Here is a 21,869-nt window from a genome sequence, read left to right on the forward strand (position 1 = left end):
CACACAAGACTGACGTGTTGTACACAGAGAAGCGCTGGCGTTCCTCCTGCATGATGTGTGATGTAGATCATCAACTGTGAAGGCCTTCCCTCCTCTGGGCTTGCATTACCAGACCTCCTAGTGTGCACCGCTCACGGATGTCGTAAACAGAATATAAAAAATATATAAATATATTAAAATATATAAAAAAAAGAGGGAAATTGGATCCGTGTACTACTTTCAGCCACATGATTTTTCCTTTTCTTTGTTTCCCAGGTGACGTGGACTCGTAACAAGGAGGTGCTGACGGTGAACAAGTACAGGTATGTTGCAGTATCATATGTCAGTGTTGTTGTTGGGTCACAGCGGCAAACGAATTGCAGCCAGAGATTGTTATCACAATATCACCTGATACCTGGCCTCAACACTCGGGGTTTTTTCTTTTTTTCCTCCCCCATAACGTGCGCTGTGGTGAGGCCACCTTGCGGGCAGACTAACCGGAAGAATCTTATTTAAAACAATTGACGGTCATCATACGTAGCACGTGACGCACCGGATCTCAGATGAGTTTGAAAACCTCACACGGTCATACATTTCCATGGAAATTTCAACCATTATTTTTTTTTTTTTTACACATTTATTGTATTTCGCAAATACAGTAAATACAATCCATCAGGGGCTCAAGAAGCCAGTAGAACGTTCTGGGAATCAAGGTGGAGGACCATACTGGTTGTGGACACCACCAGGTGTTGTCATGACCAGAAGATACAAAGCCAGCGTCACGGGGCAGTGCACTTCTGTGTTATCTGTCTGTTGTAATTTCAAGTTCGTTATCTTGGGTTAGGAAAGCATGTGTTGCATGTGTGTGTGTGTGTGTGTGTGTGTGTGTGTGTGTGTGTGTTGAGAAGTCGTGAGACGTTCGTCTTGTCTTACGAAATCATCCACTTAAGGAAGATACTTGATCGTGTGGATGGTTATGGTGTATAATGAATTGTATAATTGATTATTCATGTTTGTTGTATGTATGTATGGACAGGTAAGTAAGTTTCTCAGCGATGCATATTGAATTATTTATGTTTGTTGTGTCTATGAACAGACAGGTAAGTTTGTTAATGATGTATTATAAATTATTTATGTTTGTTGTATGTATGTATAGACAGGTAAGGAAGTTTGTTAATGATCTATAATGAATTATTGATGTTTGTTGTACGTGTGTATAGAGAGGTAAGTAAGTTTTGTTCATGATGTATAATGAATTATATATTTTTGTTGTAAGTTTGTTTCGTGAACGGATGCAGCAGCCAGGAGGTTGCGAGGGACAATTTTTGTAGCCTCGTACACATCGTTGGTACTGGACACGTCGGGTCTGGCCTCGTCCGTTGCGTCACTTGACCACAGTCCACTGGGAATATTACTCCTCGGTCGGCACACGAAGATCTTGCAGTCTTACCACTTGTTGTATATATCGTATTAAATCCTTCAGTGGAAAACGAAACTGGAACAGTTTGTTCAGAATATTAAGGGTATCGCTCATGTGACTCTTAACATTAAGAAACCATCGTCCTTGAACGGTTGTACGGAAAAAGTGAACTATGGTATGGCAACAAAAACATCCTGGTGGGTGTATGATCATCCTCTCTGGTCGTGTAGGTGCCCTTGGCAACATGCAGGCTCGCACACACACACACACACATATATATATATATATATATATATATATATATATATATATATATATATATATATATATATATATATATTCCAGGTTTGTTGTGGTTGTAAATGCAGTGTACTTCGGAATAAGAATATCCTACACGAAAAAGCGTAGGATATAATGAAGATGGGATGTAGAATGATATCAGGTTTAGGGAGAATTTTCATATATATATATATATATATATATATATATATATATATATATATATATATATATATATATATCTTTCTTTTTTCTTTTAAACTATTTGCCATTTCCCGCGTTAGCGAGGTTGCGTTAAGAACAGAGGACTGGGCCTTTTTTGGAATATCCTCACCTGGCCCCCTCTGTTCCTACTTTTGGAAAAAAAAAAAAAAAAAAACGAGAGGGGAGGATTTCCAGCCTCCCGCTCCCTCCCCTTTTAGTCGCCTTCTGCGACACGCAGGGAATATGTGGGAAGTATTCTTAATCCCCTATCCCCAGGGATAATATATATATATATATATATATATATATATATATATATATATATATATATATATATATATATATATATAATTCGGCAGTTCATCACAACATGATGACTGGTGAGAACAACTAGCATTTTCCAGCTTCCTCGTAGATGAGAGGTGGAAGCATATATGTATATATACTTTGAGGGAGACTCTTATTATCGTTAGTTGACGGGACGGATTACGGTCTTGTCAGAGAACTTCTCGCCTCAGAAGTGTCCATAAAGAAGTGGGCATAAAGAACGTTTACTCTAGTCATTAAATGTTATGTATATACATTCATATTTCCCCACTCCAGCTTAAGAGGAGGGAGCAGGGCCGAGGTTCATGTGTTTACGCTTGTCTACCATGACTGCTGTGGAGGTCAGGTGTTTGTTCACCTGTGTCCCGTCCTGATATATGGAAGCAGTTGAGGTAAAAAGGAAAGAATTAAACGCAAGGTTCATTGATCCTTGTCTTGGTGCTCTCTTGATAACTGTCTCTAGTCAGAGTGGATGAGGTCACAAAAAGATCACGAATTGTGTGATTTGATTTGTGTCGGTAACCCAGGCCAGGTTTATTGTGCACCCCATGCTCCTCCTGTGAGCGGTAGCCCTAAAGGATTACAGAGGTTACAAGGTCTCAGTCAGATCCCAGTGGGTTGATATTACATAGGTTGTGGAATCGACAATGTACAGGTAGAATCAGAGCTCTCATAGTTGTTGGAAATTTGCTAGAATGATGTACTTCGCTTATTACAGGTCTCACAATACAACGCACCACGTTTGGTTCTACGTAACAGCAAAGGTGTCAACAGACTTGAAAAAAAAAATGCAAAATGAGGCCTTAAGAATCATACATGGTTTCCCAAAGTCCACTTAAGGACTCAACATGCAGAAAGAACTTGGTATATACAGCATTGAAGACAGAATACCTGACATCAATCTTAAGACTGAAACTTGTGTGTGGTGATCCAGATAGTGTTGTCTCTAAAGATAACGTTACACCATATACGCCATGGCACAAGTGAATCTAGTAAATGGATCCCATTAACAACCGCCCACATGGTGATGTTTGGTGCACATAATTTCCATGAAATGAGTTAGGAGCAGCACTTCCTGCCTCCATGGCAGACACCTCCCTTTGGCATCATTTATACCTGCTCATCCACCTAAAAGAAAGGTGAGGAGGCTCCCCCCCCCCCCCCCCACACACACACACACACACACACAAACTCCGGCGATTACACCCAGCAGACAATTGAATGGAAGATAAACCACACATTTATGAACTAAGCCACCATGGTGGAGTGTAACAGGATAGGACGAAGGAGAGTATCTTGTGATGAGATGTTACCACACTGTCCTACGCTACAGTAAATTCTCATTGTCTGGGATGAGGAAATGTATAGTTTTTCCTTGTATTCATTTGGTAAATACCTGAACACGCTTAGAAGTTTTTCTAACACAGGTGTTGAAGGTATCTTTTATTCTTCCTGCTTAACAACCTCCAACGATCACTTTTTTTTTTTTTCTATAGCTGAGACGATTCAGGCAATTGAACTCCCTAATATATATTATATAATATATATATATATATATATTATATATATATATATATAATATATATAATATATAATATATATATATATATATAGTATATATATATATATAATATATATATATAATATATATATAATAAGTTTATGATACGCTCGCAGTCTGTCTTAGACAATCGCATGTTTACCAAATGGCGTCCTAGCTACGTCTTTTTGTTGTATATCAGCTGACTTTTATATTTCTCTCTTGTGTCTCCCATTATGATGTGATTATTACACGAAAGTGCACTTGGGAACTTTTCATGTTTTCATTTTCCCCGTGGACTCGTAGGAATATATTTTTTTTTTTTTTTTTTTTTTTTTATTTTTTTACAATTTTACATGTCTATATGATCCAGCAGGTACAATGACTATATGATCCAGCAGGTACAATGACTATATGATCCAGCAGGTACATCACTATATGCTCCAGCAGGTACATGACTATATATCCAGCAGGTACATCACTATATGCTCCAGCAGGTACATGACTATATATCCAGCAGGTACATCACTATATGCTCCAGCAGGTACATACTATATGATCCAGCAGGTTCATGACTATATGATCCAGCAGGTACAATGACTATATGATCCAGCAGGTACATGACTATATATCCAGCAGGTACATGACTATATGATCCAGCAGGTTCATGACTATATGATCCAGCAGGTACATCACTATATGCTCCAGCAGGTACATGACTATATGATCCACAGGTACATGACTATATGCTCCAGCAGGTACATGACTATATGATCCAGCAGTACATGACTATATGCTCCAGCAGGTACATGACTATATGCTCCAGCAGGTACATGACTATATGCTCCAGCAGGTACATGACTATATATCCAGCAGGTACATGACTATATATCCAGCAGGTACATCACTATATGCTCCAGCAGGTACATGACTATATGCTCCAGCAGGTACATGACTATATATCCAGCAGGTACATCACTATATGCTCCAGCAGGTACATGACTATATGATCCAGCAGGTACATACAATATGATCCAGCAGGTACATGACTATATGATCCAGCAGGTACATCACTATATGCTCCAGCAGGTACATGACTATATGATCCAGCAGGTACATGACTATATGATCCAGCAGGTACATGACTATATGATCCAGCAGGTACATGACTATATGATCCAGCAGGTACATGACTATATGCTCCAGCAGGTACATGACTATATGATCCAGCAGGTACATGACTATATGATCCAGCAGGTACATGACTATATGATCCAGCAGGTACATGACTATATGATCCAGCAGGTACATGACTATATGATCCAGCAGGTACATGACTATATGATCCAGCAGGTACATGACTATATGATCCAGCAGGTACATGACTATATGATCCAGCAGGTACATGACTATATGATCCAGCAGGTACATGACTATATGATCCAGCAGGTACATGACTATATGATCCAGCAGGTACATGACTATATGATCCAGCAGGTACATGACTATATGATCCAGCAGGTACATGACTATATGATCCAGCAGGTACATGACTATATGATCCAGCAGGTACATGACTATATGATCCAGCAGGTACATGACTATATGATCCAGCAGGTACATGACTATATGCTCCAGCAGGTACATGACTATATGATCCAGCAGGTACACGACTATATGATCCAGCAGGTACATCACTGGATGAACCTGCCAGGTACATCACTATACTGAACCAGCCAAGTACATCAATGTATGAACCAGGGAGGTACATCAGTATATGATCTAGCCAGGTGCATCAGTACATCAACCAGTCAGGTACATCACGTATTTTCCAGTTGGAGAAATTGGGGGATTTTTGACGGGTTTTCCCTGAGGTTGTCCGTGGGTGTCGTGTCCCGTCCGCCTCCACCACAGTCCCTTGTTTTCTTCCTTCACGTCTCGTGTCTCATCCTTATTATTTCTTTTTTTTTTTCTGGTTTCTTTTTACTCCTTATAATGCATGCGGAACAATGAGAGAGACTGCATCGCACGAACAACGAACATCCTTCATTGGCAGCTCATGAGGTGCATGTGGGGAAGGTGGAGTTATGTTTGATGTGATGATCTTTCTAAGAAATGCAGCATTTCCAGGCGACGTGGAGTTGTTAAGGAAATGTTTGCCATGTTTTGAGCACGTTTCGCTCAGCGGGAGTCAGGGTGCTCCACGTGAAAGAAGGTCGCTGGCAGTGTTCACGTTGCTTCATCAGGAAACATGAGACCCCAGTCGTGAATATATGCCATGGACTCCATGACTGTCACCAAACAAGGGATATTTTTGATGAACAAAGTGGAAATATAATGAACATTGACTTGCAGTGAATATATGCTTTCATTTGTTGGACAGTGTCGTTGTTCTTGGATGATATAATTGTTAGTTGATGGTACTGATAGAAATCAAAACTATTCCATATATATATATATATATATATATATATATATATATATATATATATATATATATATATATATATATAAATATATATATATATATATATATATATATATATATATATATATATATATATATATATATATATATATATATATATATTTCTAGAACCTTAAGAAACCTTCATGCTTGCCACTCAGCTCATACACATCCAAGAGTCTCTCTTTTGCACGCCTGTCAGTTGGTGCGTAAACCAGTAATGCCCGTAAACCATCTCTCATTCTCGTATACTTAAGTATGTCTCTCTTTTTGAACTAACTATACCCAATCACCGGTCCTTTTTCGGCACATAACTCCACATCCCTCATCACTAATACCAAGTCTCTTGCATCGAAACCGCTGACACACTCACTCAACTGCTACCGAAACACTCGCCTTTCTTCATTCTTCTCGTGGCTAAGTGCATAAGCACGAATAATCACCCATCTCTCGTAATCCACTTTTATTTTTACCCACATTAGTCTGAATTTTGCTTCCCTACCCTCTTTCACACATTCCCACAACTCCTGCTTGCTGAGCATGAACCCTCGCCCTCACACTAACCCTTTAAGACATTCTCACACCATTCTTCCCCCGGAGCCTTGAGCTCTTTTTTTTCTCTCTCTCAGAGCCAGAACATTCAGGTTCCTTTCCTCATACATACAACTATGCTACTTATTTCTCCTTTCTTGTCTTGGTTACATCCACACACATTCAGATACCCCAGCCTGAGCCTTCAAGGAGTATAGCATCCTTCGCTTGGCTCCTTTTACTCTTCCAACTTTTACTGGAATACGAGACGAGGAGGGTTTTCAGCACCCCGTTCCCACCCTTTCTGGTCGCCTTCTACGACACGCAGGGAATACCCGGGGAAGTGTTCTTCCTCCCCCTATCCCATATTCCGTAAGGTGAGATCCACTGGTGATAGTCATTACTTTCCTACTAATATCTGGTCATCTCTGAAAGACTGGGGGAATCCTATGTAGTTGCTCTTGATATATTCAAAGTTTTTCACAGGGTGTGGCATCGGGGTGATCTATCTCCATGGCTGTTGATGGATCAGTCTCTCTCCCCTTCTCCATCAACAACGGTTTCCCTCAAGGTTCTTCCCTGTCTCCTACACATTTTCTCCTTTCTAACAACGATTTCCTTCCTTCTACAAATAACCAAATGCGCTCATATGCTGACGACTCAAACCTGCTCCCTCTTCTCTCAGTCGATCAGCTTCTCGTCCTGACACAACTTCCTCGGTAAACCCAGACTTGGACAGGATTCCTAAGTGGGATAGACCCAGTCTGCCCGTCTGTCTGTCTGTCTCTCTCTCTCTCTCTCTCTCTCTCTCTCTCTCTCTCTCTCTCTCTCTCTCTCTCTCTCTCTCTCTCTCTCTCTCTCTCTCTCTCTCTCTCTCTCTCAAAAATTCCTCAACGTTCCTCACTCCTCGGATGGATCTGTTATTCTCACATCTTGGGTCAATGAACATACGTGGTATTAATGTAACAGCCACTCTGTCTTGGAAACCCCACATTATGGAAATGGCAAAGTCTGCCTCTAAGAAAATGGGAGTGATGAACAGCTGCGTCGACTGTGTACCGACAGCGGCAACCAGGATTCGAACCTATGCACTCGACCCTCGGCGGCCCGTGAACGCGTCACGTTCAGAAATACTAACCGCTACACCCCGGAGGTCCATTACGCTGTTATACAATGGATTGATTCGCTCTTGTATGGAGTGGTGGAGGGGTGGTTTTAGCTCTGCATCCTTAATTAACAGAGCTGAGTCGAAAGCAGCCCGACTTATAAACTGTCCCAGGCTAACTTCCAAACTTGACGCTCTTGCCCTGCGCCGCAGTGTTGGTTCACTTTCCCTCTTCTGTAGGGTATTACTTTGGTTATTGGTCCCAAGAGCTGGCTGCTTGTGTAACTCTCCCCCCCCCCCCCCTCCTTTTCCTCCTCCTCCTCCTCCTCCTCCTCCTCGACTACGTAATGCTCGGCAAGCTGCTGCGTCACATAATTATTAGGTGACCTTTGGGAGCCCAAGGGCTGGCCATTTTGATGACTGCTTCTTTCCCTCTACACCCTGGAGCTTTGGGACTTTCTACGTTATCATGTCTGTCCCAATCAACATGACCGACACTTCTTATACAAACCATCTTTTCACTTCCTCCAAAATTCGCAAATACTTTTCCTCGTCTCTTAATTTTTCACTTTCATTATCCTTTTTATATTTCAGTTAAAGCCTGACCTTGATTTGATCTTTCGTCCCTAACTGGAGCTTCCATATATATATATATATATATATATATATATATATATATATATATATATATATATATATATATATATTTATTTTTTTTATTATACTTTGTCGCTGTCTCCCGCGTTTGCGAGGTAGCGCAAGGAAACAGACGAAAGAAATGGCCCAACCCCCCCCATATATATATATATATGTATATATATATATATATATATATATATATATATATATATATATATATATATATATATATATATGATCCACCCAGTTTCAGGAGTCCCTTTTATAAGACTTATACAGTACTCAGGAAGCCAGCCCACGTCCAGTGCTGGATCACAGGTCATAAAGTGTGTGTGTGTGTGTGTGTGTGTGTGTGTGTGTGTGTGTTTACCCGCATTGTGGGCACTAGGGGTTTGTAATGTGTGGGAATGGTGTTTGTGATGTTAGGGTGATGATGACTGGTTTCTAGGATAACTCGTATATGTATGATCAGCGTAGGATCTAATGGTTGACGGGGTGAATGGTAAGACTTGGCTAGGGAGGGCATGCATGCGTGTCTGTACTTGGTCATTGTTATGTTTGCTCGAGCAGACGGGATCTGTGAATACAGGTTTCCAAAGCTTGAGGCAAGGGTCACTTTTTTTTTTACATCTACTCAAGGACCAGTTTTTTTGGGTGCGGAAATTCTCGTGGCGAGCATCGTAAGGCGACTGACGTATTTATGGACCAGGGTTCGAACAAACTCTTCATTCTTCTCTAAGTTTTTTAAACTTTCCGTTTCTTCGTTGTTGTTTTTTTTTATGTGAAGCTTGGCGTTACAGAAGACTTTTGTCATATGGAGCATATGGAGCTGATGCAGACAGACTCAGTCGTCAGTGTAGAGGAAAAATGAGAGAATCTTTGTGGTATGAGGCAGCCGGCGATTGTTTTTAACTGCCTTGTGTTGATATATTTCCTTTTAACATGGAAGTGACCAGGAAGGTAAGGCCTCGTTGAGGATGGATAAGATGAAGTGTTTGTATAAAATTTAAATGATGTTTTTTCCCTTGTCACGGCGTATCTGGTGCCAGTAATTGTTCCAAGATCCTTCAGTGTGTGTATGACCTCTGTGTTCATGTCTGTGGTGTGCGCAGTAATTGTCGTGTGTGTGTGTGTGTGTGTTATTAGTGATGCCGAGTGCGGTTGGAGTTTTATTCAGTGGGAGGGAGTGGTTGGCCAGCCATGAGCGACAGACAGGTGGATGGTTGCAGGATGGATCTATGTTTGTCAGGGAGTTAAGAGAGTGACGGTAGGGAGACCTCTCTGCTCACATGGACATTTTGATTTGTGTGAGACAAAAGTGTTCTTGTTGTGTGATGTGTTGTTGCATGTTTTGATATGATTGAGTTCATCTGTGTGCGTGCGTCCCCACTACAAACTGCTAGGGCTGCCTGCCTGTTCTAGAACGGGGAGCCAGAGTCAGTAACTGGAAGCTCCCAGCTGAACTATGTAGATATTCTCATTCCCTTAAGATATCTTAATGTCTCCAAGAAAGATGATCTTAACCGTACTGTAAGTCTTTTCCTCACACTCTGCCATAAACTCCATTCAGCATCACGGTTCACCTACTGTGTAGTTTGCTACACATGTAAACAGCTCACTTGTACATCAGTTATTGAGGACCGTCTTAGGTCCTTTTTAGGGGCACTTCCAGTCCCCTTTTTGCGCCACTGGCCATAGGATGGGTCGGAGTGCACAATGAATTTGCTGCTGTTGTGGCAATAAGGATCAAGAATGTAAGCAAACTCAGATCAAGGGTTCGAACAAACTCTTCATTCTTCTCTAAATTTTTTGAACTTGCCGTTTCTTTGTTGTTGTTTTTTTTTATGTGAAGCTTGGCGTTACAGGAGACTTTTGTCCTACTCGAACCTTGTTTGGAAGGAAAGTGAACGCTCACTTTGATGCCTTAGCCACAGCTTGACTGAATTACCAAGAGCTTTTGTACAGCTAACGTCCCGGTCACTTACCTCACAGTCCTCCTTAGTGTAGCGGTTTGGGTCATTTACCTCGTCACAGTCGATGGCACAGTGCTCCTGTTTAGTACATGGTTCTTTGCTATTCATGTTAATATGTTATCAGAATCGTCTAAGAAATCCAAGTCGCCGGGCTTTTGTTCTGTTTTTTTTTTCCCGGGGGATGATGATGGTTTTGGTATTAAAGCGCTCGGGATATTGCCTGTAGGAAGCTTGGCTCGAATAGCTTACAAATGACGCTATTTAAGATTCTGGATACTCGGATTTTTTGTCTGCAACTGTGGGATTTTATACCACACGTTGTTGGACCTGATATTACGATGGTTGCTGTCTCTTAATAGGTTTATAGGTTTTAACTACAAAGATTATAAGACCACGAAATAGGCCAGTAGATATGAACAGAGGAGGAGTGAAAGTAGAGTAGCGGACGAGATGGTGGTAAGTAGTTCATTGTCATGACTGTCCTACACAATTAATGCGCAGTGAGGAGTGAGGAATCTACCTCACCAGAGGCTGAGTCATGCTTCCTGCACGTCAGGTGGCCAGCGCTCAAGGGCTCTAGCCAGCGAAACGTCACGAGAAACGCCACTTGCTGTGCTTAAAGTCAGAGCTAGGGTATGTTATGGCCTTCAGCCCCGTGATGAGGCAAGAAAGATGGCCGACCTTCACGGATTTCGAGTTAGCTCTCGGCGATCACAGGCAAAACAAAGACAGAAGGAAAATGACGACGATGTTGCGGCATGAGACTGTGGATACAAGGAAAAAGACGCGGGAGGTACGCGGGGGAATACCATAGTTACGCCCGAGGCAACCCATCTGGTGGCGGCCGTACGTTGGTAGGTTTCTTCTACATTGGATTACCATAGGCATGTCGCCTCTGTTTGCAGCCGCTGGCGAACAGTGCAACCTGTTAGTTGTCACTGTGTGTGTGTGTGTGTGTGTGTGTGTGTTGATGGGCAGTACTCACACTACACTCAGACTTGTGATGAAGGTAAACTGTTGTGTTACATCATTGTGTGCAGGTCTGCAGGGACCACAAGAGGAAACGTGGAGTGATGTTTCAGGGTTACAGAGGAGGAGGAGGAGGAGGGAGGGTAGGGCAGGGAGGAGGAGGAGGAGGTGGGAGGGTAGGGCAGGGAGGAGTAGGAGGAGGTGGGAGGGTAGGGCAGGGAGGAGTAGGAGGAGGAGGGAGGGTAGGGCAGGGAGGAGGAGGAGGAGGTGGGAGGGTAGGGCAGGGAGGAGGAGGAGGAGGTGGGAGGGTAGGGCAGGGAGGAGGAGGAGGAGGTGGGAGGGTAGGGCAGGGAGGAGTAGGAGGAGGAGGGAGGGTAGGGCAGGGAGGAGGAGGAGGAGGTGGGAGGGTAAGGCAGGGAGGAGGAGGAGGAGGTGGGAAGGTAAGGCAGGGATTAGGAGGAGGAGGTGGGAGGGTAAGGCAGGGAGGAGGAGGAGGAGGTGGGAAGGTAAGGCAGGGATTAGGAGGAGGAGGGAGAACGTCATGATAAAGAGGTGGGTGCTTGGTTCTGTGCCACACACCACACCATCTTTACGGGAGAGTCATTTTAATCTGACCCGAGACTACTTGTGCTCATCTAGGTACATTATTATGGTATCAATATTTATGCTGTTTATAAAAACGAAAATTGTTACTCGTTCAGAATGTGTCCACCTTTTTTTTTTTTTTTTTTTTTTTTTTTGGGGGGGGGGGTCTCTTCCCTTCCTTGTCCTGCCTGCTGTGATGAAGGCAATGATTTCTGCTTTTATATCAGATGAAATTATATCTTGCAGACTAAAATTCATCGGGTTCAGATATAACCTGGGTAACATGTCACACAGTAGACACAAGGATTCACGGTTTATATTCAGCATGTTTGTGGATTCACCTCCAACTTAATAAGCTAAAAAAGAAAATTGGGAGGCAGCCCTGTATCAGATGCCACCTATCGCTCCTAACTTTGAGTTCTGCATTTATTTACTTTGTGCTCTCCTCTTGCCCTACCCTGGCTGGAGTGTCTCCAAGCAGGCACAGGAGACCCGTGGCCTGAGGGCTGCTCAGCCTGGCAGATCCGCCTCACCGTACCCCTATCTTGTGGGTGTGGCGAGCCATCGCCCGAGCAGGCTCCACCAGGGTGAACTCGTATACAGAGTGTAGCACAATATTTCCTACTTCAGCCTTTAGAAAATTAGTGTCAAGCAGGAATATCATGTATGGTATAGACTATTTGAGCACGTATATGTGGACGTTACTTGTGTAGTGCTTATTAGGAGAGAGAGGAAAAAGAGATAGCCACGTTCCGAGAAGCAAGTGCTGTTACTGGCGGGAGACATAACCCTGGTAGTGCATGTTGGTCGTGGTTGGGAAGCAGTCGGCTGGCCTGGGGAGGAGTGGCCACCACAAGGGATGGCGGCTGGTATATAAAGCAGCTGACCAGGATGTTGTCATCGTCAGTCGGAGGCAAGACTAACTCAGGTAACGCCGACGGGGCTCTGAGGGGAAGAATACTTTCCTCCTTTGAAGTATTGTCTCTCCAAGTTTGCAAGTAGCCTGAGACCCTTTCCATAGCAGGTGTTGTAGGAGGGTGGGACCGGCATCATTTTCCAGCAGTATCATATTGTAGTGATGTGTGAAGTTGTGTGCTTATGTTACAGGTATTGATCCTTATGGACAGGTGACAACTGTGTTTCTTTATTATGTTGATCATGTGGCATTGGTGGAGTGTTGGGAGGAGTGAGGGTGCTCCAGGAACCGAACCTTAACAAGATTCCTCTCACTGTTGTGATGGTGTTGGAGCCTCAGAGATTAACATAGGAAGTTGACACAGGACCTTCCTACATCACGTTATACTTGATAGCCATAAGTAACTAACCGTCCTGACTGACATGTGTTAAATTAACGACCAGAATCATCGTACACTCTACGTGTCAGGATATCTTATCTTGCTTTGTCTCACTATACTTAAGTTTCCTCACAAGACTTAACAAATTTCCCTGACGTACACCACATACCTACTTTCTTTGAAGCTTTTCTCTCTTTCTCTGGAAATATATATTCTTGTGTTCTCATTGAGGAGCCATTGTCCATGACTGGAGCCATTTACATGAAAATACGATCTTGGATATGCCTCTCTTGGTGACACTGACGTCAGGTTTGTGCAGACATGACATATAGAGCTGCCTAGACTGTGGTTCTGAGGTTGGCAGACAACCTGGGCCCCACCATACAACATGAGCAGCTCGGCAATAAACACAGATGTTTAGATAGGGAATTTCTGGAAATGTTTTCATGAATGTTAGCTCCCTGCCATTGACGGTGATAACACATTAATGTGCAGATTAGATCTAATATTTAGAAAATTAATATCTTAAATGATACATGAGTAAATGTCTTAAGTATTACTGAAATTAAGTAATGAAATTAAGCCAAAGAACAGGCTGACTTGCTTGACGGTTTGGGTCAGTCACTGAGTGGTTCCCTTCCACATAGGTCAGAATTTTGTTGAAAGATGAGAGGAACGCTGGCAGTCCTGGTGGTGGCGGTGGTGTTGATGGAGTCAGTAGCTGTACAAGGACAGAACTACAGGCCAGGTAAGTGAATATGAATGAATGGCTACATTATTCATGCTATAAGACTTGCTGCTTACTTCTCACATGTACCAGAAAACCTATACTAAGGTATTGCTTTCGACAGGTGGCGGTAGAGGTCGCTGTCCCAGGAATTTTTCCATAGCGGCTGCAATCTTTCCCGTGGGAGGAGCTCCGGATGAATGCACCCCGTACCGACCCAGATGCAGACCAGGCTTGCTATGTTGTCCAGACCGTTACCTTGAAGGGAAATATTACTGCCTCAGTCCAGTTTTTGGCGATAGTCCCTTTCCACAGTAATGAAGTGGAAGACACAAGAACTTTTTTCATATGAGGCGCTTGATCAACTTGAAACTTTGTTTCAAGTCGCTTGATGATGAATGAAATTATTGTGAAAATCATTGTTTTCCTGAACCTTTATCTTGTCCTGGTGAGACTAGAGTAGGATCACCAGAATCACTGTTTCATCTTGTTTACCTGACGTTATTGTGAAGGAATGGAAGTAACAACCCAGTAATGTGCAGGAATTCTTTTTATGTTTATGGCTCCAGTCACGGACAAAATCCAAATCACGGCCAGGCCGCTGTTTGAAATATAGAGAATTATGGAACAAAAAGAAAAGACAAAGGGAAAGTACATACGAATCTTTGTGAGTGAACAACCAGTCTGAAATGTACCAGGTCATAGTTATTGGGAAAGACACGAGAAGGTAGACAGTTCCAGTTTTTCGATGTGTAGGAAAAGAAGCAATAATCATGTGGCGCAGCAGCTTGCCCAGTATTGCGTGGTCTAGCCAGTGGTGTGGAACACAAGCAGCCAGCTCTCGGGAGGAAAAACCAAAGTAATACCTATAGAAGAAGGAAAGTGAACCAACACTGTGGCTTAAGGCAAGGTAGTCAAGTCTGGAAGTTAGTTTAGGACAGTTTTTAAGACGGGCTGCTTTCGACTTAACGCTGTCAAGTGAGGATGCAGAGCTAGAACCATCCCAAACGTAAGAGCAGTACTCCATACAAGGACGAATTAATCCCTTGTACAAACGAAGGAACTGTTCTAAAGAGAAGTTTCGACATCTAAACATGACACCCAGTTTCTTAGAGGCAGACTTGGCTATTCCTGTAATGTGGGGTATCCAAAAAAGAGTGGTAATATCAAGTACATGTATGTTCATTAAGTCAAGAGGTGGAATTTCAGTATCGTTATAGGGAAAACGAGAGTTGTGAGGAGTTTTCGATATAGAAAAGGGTAGAAATTGGGTCTTGGAGGCATTAAACTTAGCAAGATTTTGTATACTCCACTGAGATATCCTGTCCTAGTCTGACTTTATTGAAGAAGCTGTGTCAAGATGAGATGCAGATCCAGTGAGAAAAATGGGAACAGAATTAAGATTGTGCATTCGATTATGTGTGGAGGAGAGGAGATGGTTGAAAAAGAAAAAAAAGTGTAGGCGACAGGACAGAACCTTGAGGGACGCCCCTATTGATGCAGAAAAAGGGGTAGGCTGATCCATGAACAACCACAGAGACAGATAGGCCAGAGAAGAAGCTCGATATGAAGGAGCAAAGTAAGGAGGGAAGCTTAGATGCCACACCCGGTCAAAAGCCTTAGATATGTCAAGGGCAACTACACATGACTCCCCAAAATCTTCCAGGGATAATGACTAAACATAAGTAAGATAGGAAAGAATATGACCAGTGGATCTCGCCTTACTAAAGCCATACTGTTGATCAGAGAGAAGACTGTGATTTTTGAGGATTTTAAGGCAATGGGAGTTGAGGAGGGATTCAATAGGATGAAAGTTATAGGAGTCAGAACGGTCATCCTTCTTAGGGATGTGTTAATGAGACAAAGAATTATGGGTCACCCAAGACTTTTGATATCTTCATCTCTTAATAACGAAGGAACTAATTCTGAATGTCCAAGTCTTTGACTTAATCCTGAAGTGTAAGGTCAAACTGTCGCATCGTCGTACTCAAAGGGTTAAACAGAGTTGTTATAGTGGTAATAAAGGCGTAATCACTCGCCAGCAATAGTTTCAATCATGTATGGAGAATTTTAGAATCGAATACTTTAGCAGAGAAAGTTTATCACTGAGCTAAAGTTAACAAGTTGATTAAAAAGCAGAGACGAAAAGTGTAGTGGACTGGATGCACCATTGGCCACACATGCTGACCACAGATATAAAGGGAGTAAGGCAGCGATAACTTGGAAAATTAATTTATGTGGTTTTTGTGTTACTGGTGGACAGAGCGTCATGGAGCGTGAAGGTTATAATATCTTATTTCATTTGAGGTTTTGTGCAAGTGACGAGGTAATGTTGCTAAATAATAAGCGTGTTGCTGGCACTAAGGATTGGATTTGAAGTTAACGTTTCGACTTGATGGTTGTAAAGATTAGCTCTAAAGTTAGCGTTTCCATTTGATGGATGTAAAGATTACCTCTAATTTTAGCTGATTGTTGTTAAGATTAGCTCTAGATTTAGCGTCCCACTTGATGGTTCTAAAGATTAGCTCTAAAGTTAGCGTTTCCACTTGATGGTTGTAAAGATTAGCTCTAAATTTAGTGTTTCCACTTGATGGTTGAAAAGATTAGCTCTAAATTTACCGTTTCCACTTGTTGGTTGTGAAGATTTCCTCTAAAGTTAGCGTTTCCATTTGATGGTTGTAGGAATTACGTTGTCGAGTGTATGGACATAAAGACAGTATTATGTTCAGGTTAACAATATCAGCTCCATTGTTTGTTGTGGCTGAACTGATGACGTACTTTCTTACAACTGTTCTACGGTCCAGTTGACAGAGCCACGGTAGCAAGATAAAAGTTTTCATACATATCTTTAAAGTAGTTTTAGTTTGCGCTGCTGAGATGTGGACCAGGTCTTGGTAAGTTCTTATTAAGATGATGTGGGTCAGTTGGCATGGTAGGGATGACTGTGGTACGGTCATGTTGCTGGGAAGAAGGAAGTAGATCATGGCAGGTAGTCGGCAGTGTGGAGGAAGAAGTACTTATATATCTTCCTTAGAACAGCAGATGGATGTACCTGGTGACTGACAGTCATAAGGAGGCCTTGGAGGCGGAGGCACACACTAGCAGTAGCAGCCGGGAAAGTGATCACACTGGCAGTAGCAGGTGGTGGAACTGAACACAATGTTGGTAACCTATATGGGAAGTGGACACACTGTCAGTAGCAGGTGAATGGCTGTTGAATAGACTGGCAGTAGCAGGCAGGAGCGTGAGGGGAGCGCACGCACAGGCTATATCATGCGGGTATGGGAGTGTGCACACACACAGGCAGTTCCAGGAGGGTGAGAGGAGTGTATACACAAGAGGTGGCTGGCGGGAAAGTGATCACACTGGCAGTAACTGCAGGTGTGAGAGTGTACTCAGTGGCTATAGTAGGTGGTGAAGTGCGCATATAGTCAGTACCAGGTATTGAAACGTATACACTATCTGTTACATGTGGGGAAGTGCGCAGTGTGGCAGTAGTAGGAGGGGAAGTATACCCACGGACAGTAGCAGTAGTGGTAGTGATAACATACTTAGGAAGTTAATAGAAAACATTGTTAGATATAGATTAATGTTTATGTTATATACTTTCTTTGGTTCGAGTTAGCGATCTATATAGTTTGGTAATAATAATAAGTATCTGTAACATTTCAAGAAAGCCATTATGGATATTTGGTAATTTGAAATATGATTACTGATCATAGAGGGAAATCACTGACATGAGAGGTGTAACAGATATCTTGGTCCGGTGTACATTTTGGTCATATTTGTAAACAACGTATGTAGACAAGGTCAATGTGACAATAATAACATGATGTTTCTCAGAATGAAAATATATTGTGGTTTTCCAACTTCAGTGGGTATACCCTAGGTTTCTTACGGGTTTTTCCAATCACCTGTTTTTTGTTTTTGTTATTGTTACGCCAACCAAATTGTCCGAAACCTGTAATGTTTTCATCATACCGAAGAGAGAAATACAATTTTATATTTTGGTAGGTTACGTTGACACATGACAATACTTTTAGACCTTTCTACAAAGCTGACATAACTAAACACAAGCCGTCTATCTCAAAATCATTTGTCAGCCGTCGAAGTCTGGATGTTACGATGAAATCGGACAACGGCCACGTAATTGGTGGAAGCAGTGTAGGGCAGCGCAAGGCTGCAGTGTCGCGCGTATATATAAACTGCTGTTGTCTAAACACTGGCCAGTAGGGAGAAGCTGAAGTCAAGGTAATGTAATGAATATTCAAATTGATATCAATTTTTCATAATGTAGTAGAAAATGTTACGTGGTCAGAATGATGGACACTTGGGCCTAACTGTGGTTGTACATTGTCACTTGATCAAATTTTGATTTGAGTTTGATGATCCATATGGTTGCGTGCATGGTAGGTGATGAAATTTGTAATGGTCTGATTTGATGATGGTCATGGATGGTGTGTTGATGTTATCATGATTGTCATGGATGGTGTGTTGATGTTATCATGATTGTCATGGATGGTGTGTTAATATTATCATGATTGTCATGGATGTTGTGTTGATGTTATCATGATTGTCATGGATGGTGTGTTAATATTATCATGATTGTCATGGATGTTGTGTTGATGTTATCATGATTGTCATGGATGGTGTGTTAATATTATCATGATTGTCATGGATGTTGTGTTGATGTTATCATGATTGTCATGGATGGTGTGTTGATGTTATCATGATTGTCATGGATGGTGTGTTAATATTATCATGATTGTCATGGATGTTGTGTTGATGTTATCATGATTGTCATGGATGGTGTGTTAATATTATCATGATTGTCATGGATGTTGTGTTGATGTTATCATGATTGTCATGGATGTTGTGTTGATGTTATCATGATTGTCATGGATGGTGTGTTGATGTTATCATGATTGTCATGGATGGTGTGTTAATGTTATCATGATTGTCATGGATGGTGTGTTAATGTTATCATGATTGTCATGGATGGTGTGTTAATGTTATCATGACTGTCATGGATGGTGTGTTAATGTTACAACATGTTTTATTAATCCATTCCTTCTTTTTTCTTACCATTCCCTCTGTATATGAAGCTTGAGGTAACCATGTCTTAACTCCTTCACTGTAGATTTCACAGAACCTTTTAACACAAAGCCCTGCTTCCTGTCTGTTGAATTCCCTTTCCCACCATACGTTACCAGAGAACTTATTGAGGTTTGAGTAGTTTCTGCGACTGTATCTCCTCTGTTGTTTTCGTCGTCTATTGTGCCTCATACTCAAACTTGAGGATTGCATGATGACTTCCTCTAACTGCATTATCGTAAATGGTATTTTCAATATCCATGCTAAAAATTCTACTGTGCTGCTTGACATGCTGACGTAGGACCTTTTCCTGTATACACTCTAAGAACTTGTCTGTCCAAGACTCCCTCTCATAATGATAATTCAAATTCCCCAAGTCTGTTATATCCTTTTGATGGAAATCGCCCATTAACAGTGCTTTACCATCTCTTGATTTAAAAAGTGAGTGTTCCACTGCTTCATGTACCATCCTGATCGTTCCTGCATTGTTATCATTATACAATTGTTCTGGTTCATTGCAATTGTCTGAAGGATTTTGATATAATCACACCACTAGGCTCTTCTTCCCTGCAGTTAGTATTCCCTTTACGTATTGTCTGAATGGGGCCATCTTCCACTATATCTGGAAGCTTCGGTCTTTCTTTTATTATGATGGCTAATCCTCCCCCTGACTTACCTGGTCGTTCTTTCTTGCTATCATGTACCCCTCTGGGCAGAACAGGTGAGAGCTTATGTCTCTGATGCTCTCAGTGAGGAGGTTTGAGAGTCATGCTTGGTGAGGGAATGTGAGTTATGGTTGATGAGTACCATGGTTGGTCACATGTTGCCCTGGGCCATGATTGGTCGCATGTTTCCATGTCCTATGGTTGGTCACATGTTACACTGTATCATAGTTGGTTACATATTATCCTGTCCCTGGTTGGTCACGTCCTGGACTATGGTAGGTCGTATGTTATCCAGTGCCCTAGTTGGTCACCTGTTCCGGCTGGCCTGGGGAGGAGTGGCCACCACAAGGGATGGCGGCTGGTATATAAAGCAGCTGACCAGGATGTTGTCATCGTCAGTCGGAGGCAAGACTAACTCAGGTAACGCCGACGGGGCTCTGAGGGGAAGAATACTTTCCTCCTTTGAAGTATTGTCTCTCCAAGTTTGCAAGTAGCCTGAGACCCTTTCCATAGCAGGTGTTGTAGGAGGGTGGGACCGGCATCATTTTCCAGCAGTATCATATTGTAGTGATGTGTGAAGTTGTGTGCTTATGTTACAGGTATTGATCCTTATGGACAGGTGACAACTGTGTTTCTTTATTATGTTGATCATGTGGCATTGGTGGAGTGTTGGGAGGAGTGAGGGTGCTCCAGGAACCGAACCTTAACAAGATTCCTCTCACTGTTGTGATGGTGTTGGAGCCTCAGAGATTAACATAGGAAGTTGACACAGGACCTTCCTACATCACGTTATACTTGATAGCCATAAGTAACTAACCGTCCTGACTGACATGTGTTAAATTAACGACCAGAATCATCGTACACTCTCCGTCCGTGTAGGGATTTTTTCCTTTGTCTCACTAAAGTTCCCTCACAAGACCTAACACATTTTCATAACATACATCACATACCTACTTTCTATAACATCCTTTCTCTCTTTCTTTGGAAACGTATTTTCGTATTTTTCTCGTATTTTCAGTCAAGTTCAAGTCTCGAGGAAGAGCCCTTGTCCATGACTGGAGCCATTTACATAAAAATACGATCTTGGTTATGCATCTCTTTGTGACACTGACGTCAGGTTTGTAGACATATAGAGCTGCCTAGACTGTGGTTCTGAGGTTGGCAGACAACCTGGGCCCCACCATACAACATGAGCAGCTCGGCAATAAACACAGATGTTTAGATAGGGAATTTCTGGAAATGTTTTCATGAATGTTAGCTCCCTGCCATTGACGGTGATAACACATTAATGTGCAGATTAGATCTAATATTTAGAAAATTAATATCTTAAATGTTACATGAATAAATGTCTTAAGTATTGGTGACAGTGTGGCTGTAGTTAGACAAGGAATTTTCTCAGTAATGAAATTAAGCCAAAGAACAGGCTGACTTGCTTGACGGTTTGGGTCAGTCACTGAGTGGTTCCCTTCCACATAGGTCAGAATTTTGTTGAAAGATGAGAGGAACGCTGGCAGTCCTGGTGGTGGCGGTGGTGTTGATGGAGTCGGCAGCTGTACAAGGACAGTACTACAGGCCAGGTAAGTGACTGTGAATGACTGGCTACATTATTCATGCTATAAGACTTGCTGTTTACTTCTCACATGTACCAGAATATCTTTACCAAAATATGGCTCTCAACAGGTGGCGGTGGAGGTCGCTGTCCCAGGAATTTTTCCATAACCCTTGCCTTCTTTCCCTCGGGCGAATTTCCGGAATCCTGCAACCCGTACTCACCCAGATGCAAACCGAACCTTGTATGTTGTCCAGACAGTTACCTACAAGATAAACATTTCTGCCTCCAGCCACTTTTTGACGATTAATACTATCCTCTTTGATGATGTGAGAGACACAAGAACTTTTTTCATATGAGGCGCTTGATCAGCTTGAAGCTTTGTCTCAAGTCACTTGATGATGAATAAAATTATTGTGAAAATTATTGTTTTCTTGACCCTTTATCTTGTCCTGGTGAGACTAGAGTAGGATCACCAGAATCACTGTTTCATCTTGTTTACCTGACGTTATTGTGAAGAA

General features: G+C 42.1%; 1 protein-coding gene and 1 long non-coding RNA gene across 5 annotated transcripts in view; both read left to right on the forward strand.

Annotated features, from left to right (window-relative positions):
• The window catches only part of LOC139761658 (cell adhesion molecule DSCAM-like), a 123,750-nt gene that overhangs the window by 86,271 nt on the left and 15,610 nt on the right, over positions 1–21,869 (forward strand). For both annotated transcript variants that reach the window (XM_071685984.1, XM_071685976.1), the window contains one exon: positions 256–302. In XM_071685984.1, coding sequence (XP_071542085.1) covers positions 256–302 — 47 coding nt within the window. The remainder of the gene's footprint in view (positions 1–255; positions 303–21,869) is intronic.
• LOC139761670 (uncharacterized) lies at positions 12,801–21,771 on the forward strand. 3 transcript variants are annotated; one of them, XR_011715583.1, is made up of 5 exons: positions 12,801–12,946; positions 13,961–14,061; positions 14,165–14,899; positions 21,276–21,376; positions 21,480–21,771. It is a non-coding gene; the product is annotated as an uncharacterized lncRNA (long non-coding RNA). The 3 variants fall into 3 exon arrangements; XR_011715584.1 differs by having other exon boundaries at positions 12,918–13,042; XR_011715587.1 differs by lacking the exon at positions 12,801–12,946 and adding an exon at positions 13,101–13,125.

Source organism: Panulirus ornatus, chromosome 3 (assembly GCF_036320965.1).
Source record: "Panulirus ornatus isolate Po-2019 chromosome 3, ASM3632096v1, whole genome shotgun sequence".
In the NCBI taxonomy this organism is placed as follows: Eukaryota; Metazoa; Arthropoda; class Malacostraca; order Decapoda; family Palinuridae; genus Panulirus; species Panulirus ornatus.